At 23.0% G+C, this 22590-nt stretch overlaps 1 protein-coding gene across 1 annotated transcript in view; it reads right to left on the reverse strand.

Moving 5' to 3' along the window:
• Positions 1-251: 251 nt before the first annotated feature.
• The window catches only part of osa (trithorax group protein osa), a 30361-nt gene continuing 8022 nt past the window's right edge, over positions 252-22590 (reverse strand). Inside the window, exons 8-19 of the mRNA XM_011507079.1 lie at positions 22135-22590; positions 19066-19244; positions 16219-16260; positions 15934-16131; positions 10324-10543; positions 9168-9341; positions 8736-8895; positions 8400-8658; positions 7332-7497; positions 6964-7262; positions 2411-3128; positions 252-2149 (exon numbers count right to left, since the gene is read on the reverse strand). The exon at positions 22135-22590 is cut by the window's right edge and continues 52 nt beyond it. Coding sequence (XP_011505381.1) covers positions 606-2149; positions 2411-3128; positions 6964-7262; positions 7332-7497; positions 8400-8658; positions 8736-8895; positions 9168-9341; positions 10324-10543; positions 15934-16131; positions 16219-16260; positions 19066-19244; positions 22135-22590 — 4415 coding nt within the window. The 3' untranslated portion in view covers positions 252-605. The remainder of the gene's footprint in view (positions 2150-2410; positions 3129-6963; positions 7263-7331; positions 7498-8399; positions 8659-8735; positions 8896-9167; positions 9342-10323; positions 10544-15933; positions 16132-16218; positions 16261-19065; positions 19245-22134) is intronic.

Here is a 22590-nt window from a genome sequence, read left to right on the forward strand (position 1 = left end):
AATTTTCACCAAACATTATTTAATAACACACCAGCGGTTTGTGAAGCCAATTTAAAATTTTAAACTTAATATTATGCAGCTGTAATGTATGCACGAATAAATGTCTGTATCTGAAGAAACGTGTCTATGTGTGAGTAGGACAGTCTTAAACGTATTCTACGTGTACATACCATTTTTAATGTTATAATATTTCATTTTTAAGTTCATTTATTTCTTTCAGTATTCTGTAATATTTGTAATTGCTTTGTTAATATTTCGATTATTTTGCGACAACTAAATAAAATATTTTACATATCAATATTTATTATTTTCATTCACAAATAATAGGTACTGCACAGAGCGCGAATAAGACAGTCACTACTGATAATCGCCGTTGTACGCACCTATAAACTAACACCAATAAGTATTTTTCATTTTAATTTGCTCAATATAAAACTACAACCACATCGCATGAGTCATTTTATCTCACTTATTATAACTCAATTAAGTTTTAAGCGTCACTGAACTGTTTTTGCTCGTGTGTCTGTGTGTGTGTGTTTGTTTGTGTGCGCGTGTGTGTGTGCGCGCGCACGCATGTATGCGTGTATTTCATATAGTAGAGACGATTACGTAGTTCCACGGGAACATTGAAAAAGCACTCGCGCCACTATAGCAGCTACTTGTTGATCTAAAATTTGACTCATAACAAGCGCTAGCAGGCGAGATTCATGCTGTAGTAGTAAAGTTCTATTGTCTGGATGCCTGGACAGATTTAAAAGAGTACCAGCAGCTCTACGTAACATATCTAAACTGGTACCCATAGATTCAGGATTATCACGAAGAGCTGCTATACCAAGTTGATTAGCTACACCTAGAGCACTATTTTCGGCCTGCTCAATGAATGCAACTAATAAAGCAACACAAGGTGTCTGCAGTGCAATAGTACGAGCTACTCCACTATCCGCTGCTGAAAGGAAATGTAATAAATTTACGCCAAATTCACGTAACACTTGTTCTTCGCTTCGACAAAGAAGGCGCGACAATACTGAACATAATTTCTGAAGCCGAGAATATGGTGGTGTAGCAACTACAAGATCTACATTACTTTCAGTAACACAAAGTTTACACAGCGCTTCAAGAGCTAATCTTTGAGGAGATAAAGATGAATTTAAACTGACTGTTGGGAAAGGATCTTGACCATGTGCAGCAGGGCAAACAGCCCAATGAAGAAGTCCGTCTAAAACTGGCCTTGAAATTTCTTCTGGATATTGACTTAAATCCATATGACCAGCAATATTAGCTGCCATTACTAAAACATTCTCACGTATGTGATACAAAAAATCCCACCACCATTCATTTTCACCTTGCAAACTACTACATGAGTCTGCGAAATCAGCATCCTCTTCGCGATCATAATTACGAGTTTTCTGTGCACGAGTTGGATGTTCATGGTGTAGTAATAATAATTTTCCTAATAAACTTAAAAATGTTACATTTCGTGCAAATTCTATTTCATTTCCTGGAATAAAGGTTAAATTTCTTAATATTGTTGAAAGACAAACACATCTTCTTGCTAAATTATCCTGCGTTTCAGTAACAAGGTATAAACTTGCTTCATCTCTAGAATAGCTTTCATCTTCATAATCGCTTATTCTTCTTCTTTTAAGTGTACCAGCAGGATCCCGTATTTTTAATTTTGGTCTTATTTCTTCTTCTAACGAGTAAAATTTTCTATTTTCTTTTTCTTCTTCACCTTGATTTCCTTTTTCACTTGTAGAATGCATTTGAAATATTTCACTTTTTTGTTCAATAGTCGAAGTAACAGACGTGGATAATGTTGTACTATTGAAACCGCTTAAACCGTTTTGTTGTTTAGAATTTAACGAAACATTACTTTTTAATATTTCTGCATCAAAGTAATCAGTATTCACACTTTTTAAATCCGTTTCATTGTCTTTTTTAGAACCATCATTTTTTTTTTCAAATAGTTCTCGAGTTAGATCATTCATTTCAATGGGTTCTTTCTTTATTCTGGAAAGTACATCACTTAAGGTTTTCGTTTTTTTCTTTTTATCCTGTTGTTGTTGTTGTTGTTGTTGTTGTTGTTGTTGTTGTTGTTGTTGTTGTTGTTGTTGTTGTTGTTGTTGTTGTTGTTGTTGTTGTTGTTGTTGTTGTTGTTGTTGTTGTTGTTGTTGTTGTTGTTGTTGTTGTTGTTGTTGTTGTTGTTGTTGTTGTTGTTGTTGTTGTTGTTGTTGTTGTTGTTGTTGTTGTTGTTGTTGTTGTTGTTGTTGTTGTTGTTGCTGTTGTTGCTGTTGTTGTTGTTGTTGTTGATGTTTCGGTTCAATATTAATTTCTTTTTGTTCTCTAAAAGAATTATATTTATTTGATTTATTATTTAAATTATCATTTGACTTTTTAAGGCTATAACAATTTAACTCATCTTTTGAGTTTAAGCCTTCTAAATCCTTTTGAAATAATAATTTTTCATTTTTTAAATGACTTGCAAATGAAACATCACTGACTTGGGATTCAAAACATGTAACAATATAATTAATTGAATTGCCGTCAACATGCCAAGGTTCAATTTCTGTCTCATTATCTTGATAATCCCAAGATCGTCGATTATCTAAAATAAAAATATCATCATCTCTAGGTACAATTTTTACTGGTTTACCACGCCTTGATAAAAATGTATAATTTGATGAAGAAAGAAGTTTTGTACGATCTTCAGGATCAATTGGTCTAATTACTGCGCCAAGATCAATATCTCTATCAAGAAAATTACGTTGATAGTAACAACTATCTTCATTAATAAGTGAAGAATCAAACATATCAGATAGCGAACGAGAAAAATGCTCTAATAAAACATCTAACAATCCTGGTAAATGTGCTAATCCAAAAAAATGGACAGTAGAATCATCAAATAAAAGAATATTTAAAACATCTAAAGCCCAACAACTTTCAGCTAATAAACCAGATCTTAATGCCATCATAATTCTCCAAGCTTCTACAGGAGCAATATCTGTACGAGTTAATTTTCTTCGTTTATACAGTAATGGTGTTACTGCTTCAACACTATCTATTGGAAATGTCATCTCTCTTTTTGTAATGGATTGTTGACTAATTACTGGGCTCATGCCAAGCTGATTCTAGAACAAAAAATATTATGTTGATTATTTTATTCATAAAAAGAAAACATTTAATTAGAAATAATTCAATTTATTTCATTTCTATCTACTTGATTTTTCTTTCTAATAATTTTACATTTTAGTATTTAAACGCTTTATGTTTTATGGCGTTTAAAAATATTATAATGAACAGGTAAGTGAATAATACCTTTTTCACTTACCCGTTCAACAAAACTATGAGGAAGACAACGCATACTGTTACTATGAAACGTAAATTTCAAAAATATTTAATTCCAGACATTCGTTATTAAATTTGATGGATAAATTTGCTCATACTTAGTAATTTACTTCTTATTGTTATTGAATAAAAAAAAATAATGAAAAGGAATTATAAAATAAAAAATAAGTAGATTTACAAAAATATATGGATATTGCATAGCAATTAAAAAATAATAACGAGTAATATTCAAAATAAAATTAGGCAATTACCAAAAACAGATTATATAAGACTATAGCAGAATAACAGAAAATTTAGATACTTAATATATGCATCAAAATCGAATTCAATGTAATTAAGAAAAAAGTTTAGAACGAACTAAAATTTTTAAGCATTTTTATCAATTCTATTATTCCACTCATTTAATTGTATTCTAAGATTTATATTTGATATGATAATATTTATCAGATTGGTTTAAAACAGAAGTCAATATAAGAACTTTATATAACAAACAATTTCTAAAAGATTTTAAAAATCATTTTACAGATTTCTGAACATACGTTTCATGATTTTGATCAAGTTTGATACATTTTTTGGACTAAATAATAGCAAAAAATTATCAAGATAATTTTATCAAAATAAAAAATAATTAAATTAAACCTTTTTCCTGAAGTAAAAAGTTTAATGAAATAATCGTATAATTTAATTAACTATCAGAGAGTTTAGATAATTTACATTTAATATTCATAAATAGTAATACAGGATATCTTTAATAATTTATATTTTTCAAAATAAATAAGAAAATCTATAATAAATGAATTGTCATATTCAAAACAATTCAATTAAATTAATACATTGTAGTCTTTTAAATTTGCAAATATGTTTAGTAACAAATTCTTAAGAAAAGATCATAGCTTGAAATAATTAATAAATTAATAAATAGTCATATTTATTAATATTGCCAAAAATTGCTATAAATTATCAGAGAATATAATGTTAAAAATACTTTCAAAATCTTTAATGAAATTAAATTCATTTTAAAAAAATTAATTTTGAAAAAATCTTTTGGAATAATATTTAATTCTTATTTTTTAATCTTAAAATTTTTATTTTAAAATTTTAATTTTCATTTGTGCTCTAGAACTATATTGATAATTTTATGTACTAATATAATCATTTTAATTTTTTTTGCATTATATATGTAAAAATTATTATTCCATTTGGAATTTATTGTATATAATAATTGTAGTAGGTTCGTCCAATAGATATGACTAATAATTTTATTAGTCGTATAACGATGCAAGTCATTGAACAGCTGTAATATTAACTATTATTTCAACTCTATATTTTTAATTGCTTGAAGAAATCTTAGATAATCATTAAAAAAGACTATATTTAATCTTTCAACATTGTTTTTTTTAACACTTTTAAAAAGTAAGTAATTTTACTTCCTTTTATGAAATAATTATTAAAATTAATTGTATTAAAAATGTTTATAAGGTAGTAAATGGTTTTTATTTTGATTTCGCTATTAAGTATTTTTCTATTTTCTGTTTTTTATTTTTAATGTTCCAGTTATATTTCTAATCACTTCATTGATAAATGCATTTCTTTTTTATCTATAATGTCATTATAACAAATATCTTTGAATACTTAACTATTACCATTAACGATAGAATTTAAATAACCAATATTATATAAATTTGATAATTATTTAAACAAATGTACTTCATCGACCGCTATTTTATTTTATAATATTGTTTTATAATATTCTTTTATAGGCTTCAAAAAAACTTTACTTGCACCATATCCCATGTTTGAGAATAGTTACATCATCAAGAAGCCTTTATAAAGCACAAAATACCTCTAAATGTGCAAAGTTATATTATATTTTTTAAACTAAAATCAAACAATTAGATTTGCTTGTTAGAAATTTTAAACCTGTTATAACATATACAAAAATTGCAATTTTAAATTAAATGCCATTAGTCCTAATTTGCATTAATCTTTATTTCATCTATGTGTCTTATACACTTTTTTAAAGAACACGTATAATTAATTAAATAGCAATATATGGCAATAAAATTCACGGATTTATTTTATATTACATCAATTTTCGGAATAATTTGAATTTTTATAAGTACTATCAAACCTTCAGTGTACAATTCCGATACATACGATAGTTGATTATTTTCTAACCCATTATTGATTTCCACTTTATATAGTTCGATGTTTTTAAAAATAATACAATACATTTATATTAATCATAATATAAATAATTTATAAAAATAAATAAAACTATAAAAAATTAATTAAATTAATTAAAAATTGTATGTTAAAAAACCATTTTTATTTATTATAGCATATCCTTTTAGTACTCGGTTATCCTTCTTCGTTCATAATTATACAATGTATATTTATCTAAATCGCGAATTTTTTTTATGACATTTTATAAATAATTTCACGTAAATTTTGGTATCGCTTCATTTACTTTTCCAGTAAATGTTTTATTCCAAAAAAATTTTTATACAGCTTTATATTTAAAATATAAAATATCAATTATAAGTTGAAACCAAGATTCGAAAAATTATATATAAATTATATATAAATTTCAAATTTGGAAGACATATATATATGTAATTATGAATTATTAATTATTAATTATTGTATAACACTTCCTTATTTATTTAATATTTTTAGGTATAAATGATTTCAATTTTGATAGTTTGTAAAGTAATTGAATTAATCATGAATTGTTGTGCCTATATATATATGCATTTATGGCCGCGCGCTTAGAGTATTTAACACAATACTCAAAATGTAAGGTAAAGAGCTTGCAAAATATATACAGTTAGCAACCGAAAATATATAGCGTTCAATGATCTGTAAATTAATTCTTACTCATACATTAAAATGGAGGATAATATAGAGCATAGTTAAATATTTCTGATCATATAACTTAAATGTATTATTTACTACTAAAAATCCTATTTTTACGTTATTGGGTAAAATTTATAGTCTTTCATTTCTGTTAGGGCATCGTTAAAGCATTGCAACTTTCAAATTTAATATCGTATAGCTATGAAAACACTATATACGGATTATGAAAGAATGTAATTACTTTTTCTTATAAAGCTTGAAACCAAAGTGTGAGTATAGTATTTAAAAATAAACGTATTATTTATCAATAATTAATAATAATCAATATTTTTAAATTTATATTATAAAAGATATTTGCATAATTATGTGTAATGCAGAAAATAGCAATTTTTTAAAATTTAAATACAGATTTATATTTATTATACTTTATATATTTGGAATGTATTTTATTTATTTATTTCATTTTATTTTTTAATCCAAATCGATTATCTAATTCCTAAGTTGAAACATGAGAAAGAAGATAAAGAAACTATAACGCACGACTTAAGTAAATGTTTCGATAAATATAATAAAGATAATATTCATTAAAAATAATATAAATAATAAAATGTTAATGATAAATGAAATTTTATTTTTTATTTTTGTATAGGTATAATTGAATAAACTCCATTTATGCCATGTCCATTCTTTTAGGGAAATTATTGTAATTTACATATTTTTTAATTGCTTAAATTGCTAGAAAAAAATTGTAGAGGTTACCTGGTGAGAAACAGGAGCTGGATATAATGATGAACCATGACTGTATCTATGATCCCATGGCGATGGTGCATGAACTAAGGTATTCATACTAGTTTGTGTAGACGATCTAGTATTTTGCTGATTACTCCATTGTTGTACATTGCTTATACCAATTGTTGATGATACAGATGTACCACCAGTTGCTTGAGTTTGTTGAGTTTGCTGATGTTGTTGAGTTGATGTTGATGGATGTGGATTTGGATATTGCATTCTAACACCAGCTCCACTACTATATTGATTAGTAGTTCCGACTGACCAACCTACAATTCACATTTATTAATTTAAAGACAAATATATCTAATTTTAAATATAAAAATGAAATTAAGTACCTGGATATGTTGTTCTTTGTTGATTATATGTTGAATATTGTTGTTCCTTAACAAAATCTGGATGTCGTCGGGGTTGTTGTGGTCCTGGTGGAGGAGGAGGCATATTTTTATTTGCTGCTCCAGGATTAGGATATATTTGGCCTCCAATTGAAGTTCCATAGGTACCCTAAACAAATAATACATATTTTTTGCATGTTTTTATAATTTATCATCTTAGAAAATCAACTAAACTTTAAAGCAAACTCATTTAAAGTTATATATAATAATAAATATATATATATATAATATATATAATAATAAATAAAATCATATATAACAATAAAAAATGATTAAATGCAAAATTTGTAATTAAATGACAAATCATTATAATTATATAATTTAAATACTTATATTTTGAATATATTTAAATATATTTAAATATTCGTATATTAACTTTATCATTGAGGAAAAATCTTTTGCTTCTTTGACTATAATTAATGACAATTTAATGATCAAGGGTTTCTTTTGAGCCAAACTTAAATAGATACAATATATATGTTTTAACTGTATTAATTACGATCAATTTGTATAAAAAAATTAGTGGTATTAAGATTTTTAACGTTTTGATACGCGTACTTAAATTAATATTGGGTAAATATTCTTGAAACCCAACTTTTAATCACTAGACATTTTATTGTATAATTAAAAATCCCTTTTTAAGTTTCCATCATTGATTCATAATTTGTCATATTGTCTTTCTTTTGTAATATTGTCTTATCTTTCATTTCTCATTTGGACTTTTATCTCTTTTGTTTTAATCATCGATATTTCTCTTTTTTAAGTTCCTAGGTTTATATTTTTCTTTTAACTTAATATTTTTTCAATTATTCTACTTTATCTACAAATAAGTCTAGATCATTTGCACATTTTTCAACAATGTATAACAAAAAAACATTTTCCATTATAAATATACAATAATTTTAAAAATATATTTATAATTATTTATCCTATTAATTATTGAACTAATTTATTTTTAATACAGATATCAAATTACTTCATAATTAAATATTTAATTTAAAAGTAATGTACCTGATCTTGTCGATAATAATCTTGAGGACATGCATATGTTGTTCCTCCACTTGATTGTGGTTGTGAAGTATTTTGTTGAGTTGCAACTGTTTGTTGTTGTGTATTTGTAGAGTGACCTTGTGATGCTATAGAATATGTACTTCTATTTGCAGATGGTGTTCCACTTGAATAACTACCACTTTGTTGACTTCCACTGTACCTATTGTATAAATCTTGACCACTACTATTACTTGGTGTTAAATTTCCTCCTGTGTAATTTCTAAATAAATAATAAATTTGTTATTAAACTAATATAAAATTTTAGAAATGCAATTGTAATTTTCTTTAGACATTTACCTATCAACATCTGCAACATAAGGAGGATAATGTGTACGAGTTGAATAAGGTTGATTAAATTCATTTTGTTGTGTTATTACACTTGTTTGTGGTCGAATATATTGATCCTGTGAATAACTTTGAAAAGATGAAGGATTTTGATAATTACCTTGCTGCATACCTATAAATAATTTAGTATATTCAATACAGTTATAACACATCTAATTATTTTATAAAATATATTCAGTTATACAGAATAAAGATTATTACATCGATTTCGCACCATTTTCTGTATGGAACAATATCAGAAACAATAAAAAATTTAATTTCTATAAATGTAAAAATGTGATATATAAATTAAACATTTATAAATTGAAAACATTATTAGTCATTTATTTTAAAAGCAATAATTTTTAAGAAGAATTAAAATTAACTATATAATTTTTTATTTACTTTGATGCGTAGTTGTATTACTTTGACTTGGAGGTCGAGGTGGAGGAGGATTATAATCTCCTGATGATCCTGTTACTGTATTTCCAGAATAGTTACTTTGATAATTTCCATAACTATCAATAGATGTATTGTTTGATCCACCTGCTGGAAAAGAATCTTGAGAATTTGATGATCCTAAAAAAGAAAACAAATTATAAGTACATAAGTATATAAAATAATGTGTATGTATATTTACATTTGAACATATGCTAATGAGCTGAAATGCTTGTGTAAAATTTAATAGCATATAACAAATATATTTTATTAATTCTATTTTCAACGTAACATATTTTTAAATTTTTATTTAAACAATAAAAATATCTTATATTCTATAATTATTTAAAACTATATCTTTACTATATATTATTACTAGTATTATCATCTTTACCAGGAGTTTATTTTGTAAAATAACATAAGTTATATTGTAATTATAATTAATTAAATAAAAATAATACATTAAATAAACAATGTAAATTGTTAATTGATTTATATACAATCACAATAATATTTTAACTATTTTACTATACTACTTTAATTATTTAAATTCTTAATCGACTTTAACCCATCATTAAAAAGAAACTTCCACTTTCACTTTATAAATTAGTTAAATTTTAACTAGTTGCAAAGTAGTTTGAAAAATGTATATTTTAATGGAAAAATGTTACTAACAAATTAATAAAATTATAACAAACATATTGATCTTATTATTACTATGTAACTTAACAATAAAAAATAGTGTAAGTAAATTCAATTATAAAAATACTTTTTTCTTATTAAATTTATCATTTTAGTTTTATATTAAGTAAGTAATTGTTATTATATATGTATATAAATATGTAGTCATAAAGTAAAAAAATATATAATTTTAATTACAATTAGATTGTTTCAATTCTTATTAAATAAATACTAAGATAACTATTTAAATATATGTAAATTACTAGCCAAGATTTCAAAATAATAATTACGTTATAGATTTAAATGTTATTCATATTCTAAAAATTAGTAGTAAGCATTTAATTTCCAACTTTGTATTAATAAATGTTATCAAAATTTCACAACGTATCTTTATATATGAAATCTTTAACTGCCTTTTTTTCGTTATTAAATATTAACATACCTGGTGAAGGTACAGATGATGTACCTTTGGATACTTTTTTCTTTGAGCCAGCTTCAACTTGATTAATTATTGGTTGTGGATCAACGCCACCACGATCAAAATGACATTCATAAGCTAATAAATGTTTAGTGTAATGTTTGCGCAACGTATAAGCTGCGCTACTACTGGCACCAATACCCAGAAGTCCAGCGATATCTTTCCACGTTTTATTTTTAGTAACCTGTAAACATATATATTAACTAATAATTTTCTAAATACTATTCATTTTTGATACAGTAACATAATATTTTCAAAATTCTTTTATTTTCAAAAATCTAGAATTTCATGCTTACATTTTTATATATTTTTTTAATCTAACACTAAAAATATAGTATAAATTTACAATAAAAAAATTGAAGCTTTATATATTGAAATTTAATAAATAAAAAATCTAAGTAATTGAAAAAAACATACTAAAATTAACATCAATTTACAAATAAATACATATTGAAAATGCCATTCACCAACTATAATAAATGATCATGCAATTCATGAAATAGTTTTCTATATGATTAATTAAAATTTCATAATTATTACAATTTTTTAATACTTTATAAAATTAGTTATTAGTTATTTTGAATATTAAATGACAAAATGAAAAAATATAAACTTAATAATTTGTTTATATAAGAGGAATAAGATAGTTAAGATCGTGTAAGATCAAGTAAGTTAATGTAAGATCATCCAGAGTTCAACACTAATTATTTTTTATATCTGACATTAATTTATTTACAATTATATTAATATTCTGCCGAACTAAAATAGCAAGATTATTTTGTTAAGATATCATAATGATAGTTAGTAAACGGAAATGGAGATATAATTTTATTTGTGCCATAATGTTATTACCTTTCGATGCCATCGATTTTTTTCTTTATTTTTTATTCCTTTCTTTTCTTTAAAATGAATTGTGTAACAAAAAACCTTATAGAAATATGTATTCTCAAATCAAATAATGAATATTGAAAACAAAGATAAAATAAATATATTCAGACCTAAACATTTCTAGTAACCGCCGATATATTAAATTTATTTAAAGACGGTAATACATAAAGGTTTCGAACAAATTTCATAAAATTTTCAGCTACATTTTTTACTCTTTATAATCGTGATACAATTGTTAACTATTGAGTAAAACAATATATACATTATTCAGCGTGTAATAAATAGATTTTCGTGCTGATTCATAGCAATGGATAAAATATAGATTCAGCATTACTCCTTTAATTTAATAATTAAAAAATGCCATAAATAATGTTTTTAGTATGTACAAGAAATATCTCAAGTTTAAAATTTTTCTTTTCATGGAAAGACTTTTATGTAAAATGAGGATATTACATGCAAAATAAATACAAATTTCAAAAGTTATTACGTACTATATTATAAGTACAAAATATATCTAAATGTGTTGTGTGGATGTGGTGTATACATGTAAATACGCGTGTTATATATTTCTTTTTCCGTCACTTTCTTTTCCTATAAAATTAATTTAACAATATATAATCGACAAACTTCATTTTCATTACATATGTATTAAAAAAAAATAATAATAAAATGATAAATTAATTTTCTAAAGTTTTATAATATATTATTATGATATTATAAATTATTTCATTATATACAACGATAATTTCCACATAAATTATTATGTTTTTGTGAATTACAACTTTGAAAACAAAAAACCTAAATATGTAATGCTTTTAATAATTTTTTATGGTTGACTTTAACTAAAATTTGATATATATTAAAATTTACCATTTGCTATCTATGATATAGGCAATGCTCTTGGTTAATATAATAAGATAATAAATGGACAAGAAACATATTGGTGACATAAGTTTTCATTCTATTTGCACGATTATAAAATGTACTAATAATTTTATACTCGAAACATAGAAAATCATTTTTTTTATTATTTTCAACAATTTTTACATTTTACATTGTAATGATTCCACGAATTATTTCCATGCAAACAGATTAAAGAAAAAGATTGCATATTTACGAAATCAATCATTTTTACATTAAATTAAAATAACAATCATAATCGTATAATTTCAAATAATGTATTTACCATGAATTGATATGTATTTATAATTTAATAACTGATTTCAATGCTATCATAAAAATTTAATATAAATAACGTTAATTTAACATAAAATTAATTTTGTGCAATATATATGCAACCGTGTACAATGATGATACTATATTTATTATGTATATCTTTTAATAATTTATACTTTTGTAAACTTGTTTCCAAATTTTCTTTCCTGTCTTTATTTATAGGAACTTTATTATTTAATTATGAAACCCAATTTTCTCAATAGTATTGATACATATTAAATAACTAAAATTGTGTCCTTAATTGATTTGTTTTGCCTGGCTGTGTATGTGTATAGTAAAAACTATGTTTCTATTAACAAATATTTCTCAATTGTTTTATTAGATTACTTGATAATTAAAAACATTTATTTTCGAAGATTTGACAAAATTATTGAATATTTGATGTTTGAAATATGTTTTTGATATTAATTCTGAAAAATTAAACAAATAACGCACCTGCATAACTAATATAAGAATTGCTGTTAAAAATGAATATAATATTATATTACATAAGTATTTATACATATATATATATATATATGTTTATATTTTTCAATAACTAATCATTTCAAAGAATTTTATCTATACTATTGGTACAGTTGATTTTTATCTAACTCATTGAAAGTATAATTAATTAAAAAAAATAAGCATAAATTTTGAATTCTGCTATAGTACAAACATTGCAAGTTCTATATTTGAACAATCTATTAAATAAAAACAAAAAAATTTTATTTTATGATCGGAAATCAGTCTAATATTATCTCTGTAAAATCTAAAAAATTTTACTTTAGACTACATATATTACATGTGTCGCTTATACGTTCTTAATCATTATATTAATATTATTTTATGAAAGATTAATCAAAAAATAAAATAAAGAGCCTGTTTATATTGTATAATTTTTTTTATTTAATTAAAACTTTTTATGGTTATATTTTTATTCTAGAATTTTTATTAAAATCTAAATTAATATAAAAGTCTTCATTCAAATTGTTTTATTCAAATTTTAAATTAAATGATATCGTGCAATTGGTAATAGTATTAAATATTAAATCAAATAACAAAAATCACATTACAATGAAAAATTATAATCATTAATACTTTACGTTTATTTTATAATTCAATCCAATATATTATTTAAGTTTAAGGACTGAAAAGTGTAAATATTTCAATTTAATTTAATCACATATTTTAATTTAGTTACAGAATATTTTTTTTAATAATTTAATATTACTATTTAATTCATATTTATTGTTAAAATCAAAATTTTAAATATTATAAATACATATTCAATAAATTCAATCTATCTAGTAAAATAATATTTTGCTTCTATTATATCGAAATATTATTTTATTTTATAATCAACAATTTATGACACAATTTCATAAATAATACCTTAAGTTTTTAGAATACGGTATTAATTTTATAAAACAAATTCTTTGTTAGAATAAATAAGGATAATAAATTCATCGATCTAACTTTTAAAATTTAAATTATATCCATAAATATTTCTATAATAGAACCTTACGAAATATATGTATATACACGTACACACACAAGCACACACAGCCACATTTATATATACACACGAAATATATGTATATACATATATAATGGCATTTATTTATTATTCACTAATTACATAAAAATTAAATGTACATGCAAAATACTTTATTAGTTCTGATGCTACTTATTTGAATTTTTGTCGATAAATACAAGCATTCATAAAACCACATTAAATAATCCGATTTTAATTTGAAATGCCTTAAAACAAAATTGTAATGAAATAAGATAAATAAAACATAGAATAATTCCATATAGCACCAGGGTTCATCGTAAAATAATTAAGACAATTATTTATAAATGGGAATTTGTCATAATATTAATATTCCTCAACCATTAAAATCCATAGCTAGTCCAACTAAAATAGCTAATAACTATTAAATATACTGGATATATGTAAGAATATAGCAAATTATATTGAAACACCAGCATTTCTTTAAAACAATCTTTAAATTCTTTAAAAAAATTGTTCATCGCATATTTCAATTCAATAAAATTGAAATTATACATAAAATATAAATATTCTAACTTAGTTAAATACGTGCATGTACAAGGTTTATATAATGATGAATGTTAAATTTAAGTAATTCATTATTTTTTACACAAAATATAGATATAAATTAACATAGATCTAATCTTGTTATGAACTTTTTTAACGTGATGGTTTCTAATTCAATGCAATCATTTCAATAAATAATTGAAAATCATTATTTTTATTGTAACCAATCAATTAAACATCGACTTTAGTTAATAAAATCTGATGTTAGTTCATCACATTACAATCAATTACATTGAGAGAAAAAAAATTCCATATCATTAAATATCATTGACATATATTAGTTAAAAGTTTGTTATTTACAAAAATTAAGTTATGATTTATCCTTTATACAATCATGGTGCATAGAAAAAAGTTAAAGCTATCCAAGTTTCAAACAAAATAATTAAGCCTTTATTTCTCTACACAGCAGGAAATTTCAAAGCATATTTTTATTAACTAAAATAGTTGAACAAGGTTTATTATATTGGATGTGTAATTAACGAAATATTTCTGTTCTTATCAAATTTTAATTTTATATATTATTTCAGGAAATTATAATTTTATATATTGTAATTTTATATAAAAAACAGAAAATAATAATTAATTTTTATTTAATTCTTTTTTAAATTTGTACCATAAATTTGTTATTTTACATATTTTTTTTGTATGCAATAAATAATCAATTTATATAATTTCAAGAAAATGATAACTTAGCTTAAACCTCTTCCTATATATTGTTTCTATTAATATTTATGTATAAATTTTAAATTCATTTTATTTCAATTAAAATTAAAAATTTGTATTAAAAATTAAAAAAAATGTCTTTCGGAATACTGTTTTAATTTTATATACAGAACTTTTAAAACGTTAAAAAAATCTGTTGAAAAAAATCGTTGAAAAAAATCTTAAGATTATCTCAATACATATTTATATATTTTAATATCTATTTATTAAATAATAAATACAAAGAAGTAAACTGTTTCAATGAATTTCGTCGATAAGATTAAAGATTTGATTGTACATAAGATTATCTATAATCTTTACAAAATAAATTTACTTAAAATGAATTCTATTATACCTGTTCTTATTATTAAATAGCTAATTGGAGAATATTGATTTCGTAATTATGTCAGCTATGGTTTCTAATGGTCTCTGAACAAATAAATAAAAATAAATTGGTAATAAAATTTGGTTATACATGCACAATTGTATAAGATGAAAGAAAAATTAGTAAGACTTAATTACTTTATATAAATTGAAAGTGCTATTAATAAATAATATTATATAAGAAATACAAAAAGATTAAATACATAACACAGAGAAAAATAAAAATTTTAGTACACCGAGGGCTAAATGGAACTACACTGCACCTTGCATACCTCCATGAAGCCCCCTCTCTCCTTGACGTAGAGATATAATCGAAACAAATCGAGGGGGTTCTTGGAGATGGTGGGACAACTTGTTATTGGTGTTCTTCGCTCCTCCATAAAGCCTACAAGTTTATCCAGCCAAGATCGTCGTTCTATTGAATCATCCATTTCATATAGTTTAGACAAACTATCAGACTTCTAAAAAAATTTATTCCAATTAAAAAAAATTCTTATATAAAGCTAGTAATGCTAATAATTCATTCAAATTTATAACAAATAGACAACCTTAGACCGATATGGATCTTGAGACACGTGACTGTTATATACCTACAAAATAAGAAATAAATGTTTATTTAAAATACACATATCATTTTAGGAGATAATATATTAATAATTTTAATTAATCGAAATTATGTATGTAAACGTATTTAAAAAAAAAAAATTTTCTCAACCAGCATAATATATTTTCGACGTACAATAAACAAAAAATTATATTTTGAATTTAACTGTTGCATGACATTAAATTTAAGTCATTTTAATAATAAAATGTATGCGTTGTCTTAAAAATTTTACTTACTAAAGAAACCTAAAGATATTGCATTTTTAATAGTTTCATAACAAAAATTAACAGGTAAATATTTTGGGGATGTAGTCAACATTGATCTATATATTGTTATAAATAGTTACTTCATTTTGTTTACTTGTAACTTGCCTTTAACTTTGAATTTTTTAATATATGAACATAATATTAACATACGTTCACTATGAAAATACATATCTATAGTTAAAGCAGTTTATAGTTATAGCAGTATCTGTATAAGCGTGTGACTGTTTTAAGCCCTTCGTTATGGTTCTTTTTACTTAAAATTTCAAAACAATTACAGCGAGTTACACTTTTAATATTTAATTAGATAAATATTGATCAAAGCAGTAAAAATGTTTATTTATGTGAGAAATTATTTACTCCTCTATTTATAATTATAAAATTAAATATCTACAAAAATATGTCTTCATTTTTACTCTGAAATCTATAATAAATAATTCAATATACAAAATGCTTCAATATTATTATGTAGTTAACCTTAGACTACGGTATTCAATAATCAATTGTTATGATTCGATAAAAAAATAATAATAATAAACGTCCATTTCTAGAAAATGTTGAACTTTACTTTTAACATTTCAAAACCATATATTCATAGCATATACAAAAAAAAGTTTCATAGTATAAATCACGCTGTTTTTTATCATTTCTCTATGATTTGCAATGATATAAAAGCATTGTAGCATAGAGAATGAACATATAGATATAGCAAATTATTAGTTAAAAAATTATTTATTAAATAATCAACCAAAATTTAAATAATATAAATTACAATATTCTAATTATTATTAAATTAAGCTATTTAAAAATCAAGTTCGTAAAAAACAACGGTCAATGTAGTGCCATTTTATATTTTATATATAGACATATAAATGGTCAGGAATTGACTGTTAATCTTTTCTTTGTAATATGTAAAACTAAATATTTTAAATATTAAATTATATTAATAGAACAATGATTCCTTGTCGATTAACATCAACTAGAAAAATAAATTACAGATTAATGTTAATTTTCAGCTCATGTAAATTTTCTTTCTTAAACAGTACACTTAAATATCTACCTAAAAACAATTAAGAATCTCTGTGAGTTATTTCTAAACAAAAAAATGCAATAAATACTTCTCCAATATTTATAAGTATAGTATTTTAGTCTTTTAAGAACAATTTACTTTCTCTGATGAAGGAAATATATCAACCGATGAATAAAACTGTCATCTATAACTAATATTACAAAAGTATTATCATCATCAATCTGTTTTAAAATAACAAATTATTAATATATAGATCGAAGTGTCAGCCTTATATTCGTAATTCGACCTGTAAAAACGAAATTTGCTTGCCCTCTTCTAATATTTGGATGCAACGCGAAAGGTATCAATGTAATGGTAGCATCACTCTTTCTTACTCCTAAAACTAAAATATAAAGTACATCGACTACTCATTTGTTATATATATTGCATTTTATCTTTATTTAATCCTAAGTACTTAATTTAATGAAAAAAAATATAGCATAAAAATTTTAAACAAATGAATATTGGCTTATTCTCTTTGGAGCAAGTTAAAAAATATTGAAAAAAATTAAAAATAAAAGACGTGATAGATTGAATTGCTTAAAAAGGACTAGAAAGCTTCCTTATACCTCTTAAAAGATCAACAATAATATTGTAACAGTGATAAAAAAAATATGAAAACAATCCTCGAATATTGATTTTGAATATAATAAATAAAATATTTTTAATACAAAATATTAACTAACAAAGTGAAACATAAAAAGTTAAATAGAAGCTTCAACATATTAAAATAAAATGTTAATTGGTTCTATGAGCTGTAAATATTAATTAAAGATTCAGTTTACAGCAGCATTATTTATTTAGAGAAGTATTAGAGCAGTAACAATGAATAGAAGGTATTTTGAAACAATCATAGAAAAACTTCATCAAAATATATGAAGATTATAACACAACGATATGATAATCCAGTACTTGAAGAAGTAGTACAGAAAATAAAAGAAAAATTCTACAATTTATCGGATTTTTTTTAACTAATAAAATATTCACAGAATTTATTTAACTTATTTCATAAAATATGCAAATAAATTAAATGTGATTTTTATAAGATTGTCGAGTTATAAATAATATTTAATATTAAAATTAAAGTAAAAAGATAAACGCATTTTTCCAGAAAAGAAATGAAATGAAAGAAACTAAATGAAAAATTTTAGAATCCATGATAAAATATATTTTAGGAAAGATATTCAAAATAAAGAGACCATTATTGAGAATAAAATTACATTTATTCGCAATGTAAAAATCAAATTCAATATTTTTATTGTGATTGTTTTTATTGTGATTGTTAAATACCTAGTATATAAAATGATATAGACCTAATATATAAGAATTTATACATTTACTGTATGAATTAAAATGAAAATATATAATAATCAAAAAAATATTCTTAAAAGTAATGTAATGAAATTTAAAAGTAAAACTTACAATTTTCAAAACAACTTCAAAATATTAAATTACTTACAGGACTTGCCGGAGTTCGTGGCCAACCTGGACTATTTATATCAGGGTAATCTTCATGAACAGAATTAATACTTGTAGCACCTGGTGAAGGAACTGTACTTTGCGGTGTTGTGGGATGGCTATGATAACCCATTAATTCTTTCCGAACCTTAGGTGTAAATGCTGAATCTTCACCAGAAGCTGTTAAAATAATAATAATATATACACGTTTCCAATACAATGCGATAACCAAAATAGAACGATAAACAATGATAGAAAAATACAAATATTTTTTAAAAGTAAAAATATCGGCATTATATAAAAAAATTTTTTTATATATTGGTCCACATGCATATTACTATTTTAAAAATAAATGTTTTCATCATATAGTAATAAACCTATAAATATATTTCTAATTTTCTTAAATTTAAATTTTATGGATTTATTCTAAAAAACAATATAATAATTATATTATATTATAATAATTAAATTCTTTACTGATTTATTAAAAATATTTTATATAAATTTTGAAATTACTGAAATCGTCAATGTTTATACTACGGCATTAGAGTATAATAATGCATCAATACAAAACACAATAAAACGATAATGCACTCACTGAATGTAAAGAGCACGGAGATAATTATAAATACTCTGTTTTTTTTTATAGATAGTATTTATATAAAATAGTTTTTAACATTTTTGAAATTAATAACTATATCAAAATCTTCCTGAAAAGACATCTATTTGGAGAGAGCAATCGTTCAAAGAAAAAATGTTAGGATATATTTGCAAAGAGTCTCACAAAATTAAATCAATACTTTGATTCGGATTATTTTACTTTATAAGGCAAATTAAATTGCATATTTATCCTTATTCAATTTATACACACATTATCCTAATCTGTGTATTAATAAACACTTAATTATTTTGTTAATTTCGTGGTTTTCAAATATATAAATATATTTTTATAAATCTATTTCTTATAATTTAATAAAATCTATTTCTTATATCTTATTTTAATATAAATATTTTTACTAACAAAATGTGATATATATCTAGAAAAAAAATTGGAAGTCCAAAAGATCATATTATTTAATACCTTTGATCACAAAACATCAGTCAGCGATACGTATTAAAATTTATTGAATTTTTAGAAAAACTTTTTGTTAATTAATATGATAAATTCATATTTAATTTTTAATATAGAAAAATGTTTCAAATACTTATTAAAACTGTATTTTATGTTTCTCTTTAAAGAATCATGGTTAACAGATATTTTACAATATTTTTCCCACTATATGAAAATTTTATAATATACACAAAAAATTACTTTTAAAATAAAATGTTGTTTTATTTTAAATTATTCTAAATATCCTATTTTTAAACTAAAAATTAATAATACTGATAGAAATTTGGTTCATCCCGTCTTAAATATTCAATACGCAAAATGTTAATGAATACATATTTTAAAAAATGAAGTTTTCTTCATTTACACAATAAAAGTAATAAAACAATTCATTATTGTATTTCTATCCTACAATGATTACTATAAATATATATATATATATAACAAAATTAAAAATTAAATAAATCAATTAAAATACAAAATCAATTTTAAGATCAGTTAATTGCTTAAATTAAAATTATAAAAAATCAAAATACATGTATATTAATAGGATAATACGCTTATTCCAAATATATAGTATTTCAAAAGAATTATAATATGTCTTAAATATATTATATTAAAAAATGGTACGGTAAAAACGTATGTCGTCAACAGATACATAAAATAATTATTTTCTACTTTCATTAAGCAGCTAAAATTTTAAATATATTATATAAACAAATGTTTTTTATAATAAATTGGTAATAAAAATAAATAAATAAGAAATGGTCGTAAATTTTCTATAAATTATAATTCATAATAATTTATATTGAAAATGCTTTAGATTTTTTAATTTTTTGTTAATTATTTATGCTAAAAATACAAGCTACAAAACGAGTAATATGAGAAATGGCAATGATTATATTGAAAAAAATGTTATAATCCGAAACATTACTTCGATCTATAGTATAGCAATACTTATAGCATAATACTATGTTGAAGTAGCATAAATTATTTTTTAATGTACATACCACCAAATTTGAATTACGTCTATAAAGAAAACGAGGCAAGAATAAAGAGTATTGCATCAATATTTTATGAACTACAAAGGGTTAACTGACAAAAAAATTAGCATGAGAACGTTTGTGAAATTCAAGATAAAATTTAATGTTAAATATACTATATTCGAGACAAAAATTCAAAAATATTTTCTAATAAATTAAAAAAATTCACATTCTAATTATTATATAAAAAGGCAAATACATTGAGTCTATCAAGAAATAAATGAACATAAGTTTTTATATTAATAATAAAAAAAATAAGCCAAAGAAAATATCTAGTTAATATTTTTTTTAAATATTGTCGAAATAAAAGTCATTATAGTAACTATTCATCACTATTGTTCTACAAATGAAATTCTTCTGTAAGTTATAGTAGTAAATGTAATTGAAGATAGGTCACAAAAAATTTCTTTCAATTTATGAAGATTTTTTTATCCAAGATTTTGTAATTAAACGTTTACATAAATTTCAATATACGATAATATAATTTATATAATAAAACGTGATTCATTTAAAACAGATTATATATTTCAATATTTCTAATTCTCATGTTAAATACAATAAATAAAGCATCTATTATCCTTTCTAAATAATCTTAAATTTATTAATTGCTTAAATTGTAAGTTTTTCAAAGTCATGCCATTTTTAATTAAGAAGAAAATATTTTAACTATTTCCATATTTTTAATCTAATTTTTCATGTAAAAGAATTAGTCAGTTAGATATTATCGTTAAAACGTAATAAAAATAAAATTTTCATATATTTTATTTTGTACTAAATTTAAGAAAAAATATTCTACTTAGTCAAAAGTATTTATTAAAAATTTAGTAAATTTTTTTATTATTATATTAAGTACTACTAATGAAAGAACTAATTTTAAATACAAGTATTAATAATAGAATGAATATAACTTAAAACTTACCAGCTGAAGCATTAGATAAAGTAGATTGTTGAGATCCTTCATCTAAGGATGTTCCATCAGGACCAGTTGTAATGACAGAAGTAACTGTATTGCTTGATGTTGTTACAGTTACAATTGTTGAAACAGGTACATTACTTATTATACTTGTATCATTTACTGATTCTGCGTGAGTAGTAGATTCTATAGGATTGTGACTACTTGATGTTGATCCACATGTAGAATGAGAATTTGGTGTAGTACTCGGTGGTGGCATAGGACTACCTTCAGAATTTAATGATGGGTTAGTATTCTGAATATGCATCACAGATGGAGATCCACTTGAATGTTGATTACTTAGGTGGTTCGGAGATGAAGGTGGGGGACCCATAGAACCTGTTGGAGGACCCATATTACTCATTCCAGGGATTGTTGAAGTACCCGTTGAAACAATATTAGATGAACTACCACTGGCATTAT

The sequence above is a fragment of the Ceratosolen solmsi genome, unplaced genomic scaffold (genome assembly GCF_000503995.2).
Source record: "Ceratosolen solmsi marchali unplaced genomic scaffold, CerSol_1.0 scaffold6, whole genome shotgun sequence".
Classification (NCBI taxonomy): Eukaryota; Metazoa; Arthropoda; class Insecta; order Hymenoptera; family Agaonidae; genus Ceratosolen; species Ceratosolen solmsi.